Raw genomic sequence first — 5,402 nt, forward strand, 5'->3', positions numbered from 1 at the left:
TATATACGAATATATAGTTTTATTAAAATTAATGATATTTTTAATATAGTTTATGGGGTGTATAGGTGATAAGGTATACAGTTAAGATATTTATTGTATTAAGCTTTTAGGTTTGAAATTTTGTAGGCAAAAAATTAACTATATTCAAAATTGATGTAGCTTCAACCAAATACAATCCCCAAATAATTTAACAACACTAATCTTCTATGTTATAGACAAACTAACCTAAAAACAATATACCCTCTCTACATAATTCTTACTACTTTCTAGTTAGTATAAAATAAATCATATTTATTCTCATCATTATAACTAATTTAAATATTATTTTATTTTAATTTAAAGTATTAAAAAAAATTACTAGTGTTCATATTTCAATGCTCGTGCCCAACAAAAGGGTTCACTTAATTTGAGAAATATATGAAAAACATTAGAGTAACATTCCGCTTACTTCGCATTACTCTTGACCCTTTACGACTTTAGTGTGAATGGTATATGCCTTATACTGTGACACCTTTAAACAACTGCATTTAATAATGTGGTCTTAGAAGGAAAACACCATTAAAGAATGCATACAAGAGAAGTAACCCAAGGATTTGAATCACATAAGCATCCCAAAAAAGCATGATTTAGAAAGTGGAGCCTTGAAATCATGAACACTGGTAGGGTTGATGTGAGCTCTCACAGTGCGTGGATAGTGTGATATCATTAAATGCATGGTTTAGGAGCATTGACAACGCATATTTACAAGTCTATCGAACCATTAATACGCGGGGCAGTATATGCCCACCGCTAGATAATGTTCCTGCTTAAGTCCAATGGTGGGCATATACTTCCCCTGCGTATTAATGGCTCAATAGACTTGTAAATATTGGTTGTCGTGCAAATTCCAGAGTCACAGAGAGTAAAAGGAAATTTAAACCATACGAATTTGCAGGTCACTCAGGATTGTAATAATGGGATCAAAGGCGACTTTAATAAAGATGTTACATTCATGACTTGTGGAGATTACCCATAAGCAAAATAAGTCATCCAAAATAAAGGTGCTAATGGATTTTAAATAATCAATTAATGTATGTACAATCAAATGTGATGGTACCACTATGTAATCATTGCAAAATAAGGGGTAAGCCAATCAAATGTGAAATAAATATATTAAAACAATATCAAAAAATAATAAAATTTAATGTTTAATGTTAAACTATGGAGAGAGGCTCAAATTTTTTTGGTCAAAGAAAATTAATAATTGGTTAAGCAAAAAATTGAACATAATATATCATGGGTGAGGCAGGTATAATAATAAGCTAGAGGAATAAGATAGAAGATGAAAAATTAAATCTCCTATTATATTTAATTTCTTATCCCCTATCTTTCTCCCCTATGATTTTGCTTGACCCATAAATTTTGGGTGACCCATTTAATAGTAATGATGATCAGCCAAAATCCATGTAAACTACCCCAAACATCAAACAACAGACCTACGCAAAAACCATCTCACTTTATAAAAAATAAAAAGATCATTGGGAAATTTTTAAAACTTATCTTTATTCAACAAAATGATTGTTAGTAATAGTCACCATTTGCCAAAGAAACAAATTTCCAAAGCTTACCTTTGTTGGAAGTAATGATTCCATGTGTTGTTGTGAGTTTTCATTGTGAGTTCCCAAGTGTCACTCTAGAAACAGTTGATTCCTATGTTATGAGTTGGAGTCATGATCTAGATGTGTCAAAGTTAGTGTGTTATGTCCTATATATTTGTAATTGTTGTGGTCAATAAAAAATGGTGTGTGATTTGCGTGTCTAATTGTTCTCTCTGCTCTCTCTCAATTTTTCTAACGTGATATCAGCGCTGGTACTCGCTTGGCTCCCTCAAGGGAGGTCTAGGAATATGTGAGGGATCCTGAGTGTTATTGTTTTCGTACATATTAGTATAGATGTGTGAGAGTATATTTTTAGTGTGTGAAATTGTTTTTGATCCTATGTGTGTAGATTTATTTTTTGTTTGCAGCTTCTTCTAGCATCGTGAGATCCTTTCGTCATCTTGCCAGTGTAAAGTTATGTTACTGCTTATCTTCTCAAAACCTACAAAGAAGTTAAATTCATGCGTCGAGGGTTTTGTCAAAATTGTGTGTACAGTCGTATGATAAATCTGCAAAATTGTGACCACAAACTATACATTCTATTGCACAGATTTGGACTTGAGATCTCAATCTGAGATCTCGTGTGGAGGATTTTCAAGTGGCCAATGATATATGTCAAAAGTGTTAAAATTGGAGGCATATCTCAATTTTTCGCTTATGTGGGGAAGAGATCTCTGCATCAGATGTTTTTGTTGCAATATTGTTCCGATCTAAAATTTTGGAGTTTGCATTTTAAACATTATGAGTCTTGTCAAATCAATATGTGATTGTACTTTTGTTGGAATTGACCACTCTAACAAATGCTTTTTGAAGAAGAGAAAACTCCAACATAAAGATTGAACTTGATGAACAACTTTTGACCTGTGCTAAGGAGGGACGTGGTAACTTGTCTATGCCTAGATGACCGTTGATAGTTTGATGATTATTAAGTTTGTAGTGGTGAAATGTCTTTATCAAGAAGTGTTCTATTTATTTCAATTCTTGTGTGTTAGCAAGGTCAAGTTGCTTGATCAACTTTTGAACACATTCTCCTAGCAACTGACGGATAGACAAAAGAAAAATATCTGACAGATGGTGGGTGGTCTATAGGATGGTTAATTACTTGATGGCTCTTATTGCGGAAGCTCCGACAAGCTGAGGTGTCAATATTATTGATCTTGCAAAGTTCATCAACGATAGTCAGAGGCGGCTACGTTTTAAATGGAGGTCAAGTGACAGCTCGAAGACGTGGTAGTGAAAGAGCAATGTTTGCAAGATTCCAGAGTGGATGTGAGTGTTGATGAAGACCAATTTGATAGAGATTCATTTTTTGTTCTAAAGTGTATTTCTATATTTGACATGTAAGCATTAAGGGAGGGTATTGGAAGTAATGCTTCCATGTGTTGTTGTGAGTTGTCATTGTGAGTTCCCAATCGTCACTCTAGAAAAGTTGATTCCTATGTTATGAGTTGGAATCATGATCTAGATGTGTTGAAAGTGTGTTATTGTAATTATTGTAACCAATAAAACATGGTGTGTAATTGTGTGTTTAATTGTTCTTTCATTCTTTCTAACAACCTAACCTTTATTTCGCTGTCACTATTTGCATAATAAACCATGAAAACAAGTAAATTCCAATAAACAAGATGTTCCTTTAAAATTCCAATAAACAAGATGTGGATTTAAGGCAAAATGCCACGAAACACTCCAAACTCACATTATTAGTGAAATACAAAAGAAATTCAAACTGACAATCTCCTTCACTACCCCCACCCCTATGAGACAGATAGGGGAGCGAAAATAGAGAGAATGTTTTCGAAAACATACAAAAAGGACGAGAAGAATGAGCACATAGATCGACGACCAGCTGAATGAACAATGCAAGGAATGGAAACCCAATAAGAAGGGAAATGAATTCGAAATTCATCCCAGACATAGATCTATAAGCGATGCCGAGGATGAAATGCATTGGGTAGTAACCCAAGGGGTGAGGACCGGGACCAAATAAGCGATGACGAGGAGGAAATAAACACAATCTGGGATCCAAAAGACAACCCAGATATCAATCGATCATCTCCAATCATCGAAATTTTTTCCAAGTCCAGTGTTTAGTGCAGATCTATCCAGATAAACTAATGTGAGCCGGCGGGCCCTATATATCACATATTAACAGACATACTGAAACAGATCCATATGGGGCGGGGCCTATGCCTACTGCAGCGGCTAATGACAAAAAACCAGAGAAAATAGAGAGTAGAATTTTGTGTTTATTATCCAATGTCACATCGGTAACATATATGCATGCAGTTCTAACCATAAACTATGATTGCCAACCCCTATGACTACTGCGACGGGCCATCACTTTCGACCTTCAGCAGGATGATCGGGGAAAGACCATTTTCTGAGTGTCGCTGCTTAACATCCTCGTAAGGGAACGAAGGCCAGCGATGGGAGATCTCGAAGACGACAGTGAACCATTTGGTGAATGAAGCTGATGGCTTTCGCGGGGCGACAGGAAACCATCAGGCGTCTTGGGTATATCAATGACAATCTGAGGAATCGATGCTCTTCCACCAGAGGTTCCCTCATCTGTCTCTGTTTTCATCTGTTTCTGCCGACCCCGAGAGAATATATTTGTTGGGTTCTGCAGATTGTACTCTTCTCTACAGGTCGCAGTGTCCTCTTGCTCCAAATTCAGATTGTCATGGAAGCCTGAAGTAATTGGTCCTGCCATTGCAACCGAAACCTGTTCTGCTCTAGCGGGTTCCAAAACTTCTTGTTCCAGCTGGGCGCCCTTTCGACAAACGGGACAAGTAGAGTGCGAAAGAAACCACATGTCAATACACTCAAGATGAAAACTATGCCCGCAATTGGGCAGAAGCCGGCCTGTCTCATTCTCCTCGAATTCGCAGAGACAAACTGCGCACTCCAGCCCATCTGTGAAATAATACGATTTATAGAGAAAGATGGGCAGAGTCTCTAATACCGCAGAATCCAACCCCACATTCAGCAGAGACACCGGTTCTTCTCCTCTAAACTCGATCCGACTGCGAATAGAACGTAAAAATCTTTGTCGATTTCTTCCAGAAAATCGAGCAGACTGCCTCCAAAACCATGTGGCATAAACATTTAGCAAAACGGCGAAGAAAAGCACAAAAAGAAGAACTATTACGGTGGACACCATGATTTTGTCATTGATGTCATCTCTTGGCTCGGGGTAATCCGGATTGATGGCATATCTGGGCTCACCTCTGTGTTCCTCTAAATGAGGAGGTGGGTGATTAAAATCATGTTTTCCGAATGTCGGTTCGTCATAATCGTGAGGCAGGTGATTGTCAGCACTGCCCGAGCTGGCATTTCTGGACTCGCCAGCATCCTGAGGTGGGCAATTAAAACCCCTGCACACTGAGCTCATCCTATATCAAACCACGGAATTTTTCTTTCTGTAAATGCTATTTCAAATGGGCTGATCTCGGTATCTAAAAATGGCAGGCTATTACTTGGTTTCTCTGTGGATCGACCCTTCGATCCTTCAATTTCCGTCGATGGATAGCCCCTCCGATGCCTATATGAAGCTTCTAAGCTCCGATGAAGAGCCCGTCTGGACCGCTCCTGGCTTTCACAACACGCAATAGTTTTGAAGGTTGGAAACCGCTGGGTCAATGGATTTATCATCGAATCCCAAACCCCAGACATTCCGAGAAATTGTGTATTCAATATTTTGTTGTTTTGTTGTTTTAGGATGCCTGGTTTGAATAAGGAGAAAGAAAATTGACTACAATAAAA

General features: G+C 37.6%; 1 protein-coding gene across 1 annotated transcript; it reads right to left on the reverse strand.

Moving 5' to 3' along the window:
• Nucleotides 1-3,793: 3,793 nt before the first annotated feature.
• On the reverse strand, nt 3,794-5,031 carry LOC149161673 (RING-H2 finger protein ATL2-like). The gene has a single exon (XM_089434965.1). The coding sequence runs from the start codon at nt 5,029-5,031 to the stop codon at nt 3,988-3,990; it is 1,044 nt and encodes a 347-aa protein (XP_089291091.1). The 3' UTR covers nt 3,794-3,987.
• Between the last annotated feature and the right edge of the window lie 371 nt (nt 5,032-5,402).

The sequence above is a fragment of the Pinus tabuliformis genome, chromosome 5_2, assembly GCF_031772625.1.
Source record: "Pinus tabuliformis cultivar Carrire ecotype Pingquan chromosome 5_2, CPIR1, whole genome shotgun sequence".
Lineage (NCBI taxonomy): Eukaryota > Viridiplantae > Streptophyta > Pinopsida > Pinales > Pinaceae > Pinus > Pinus tabuliformis.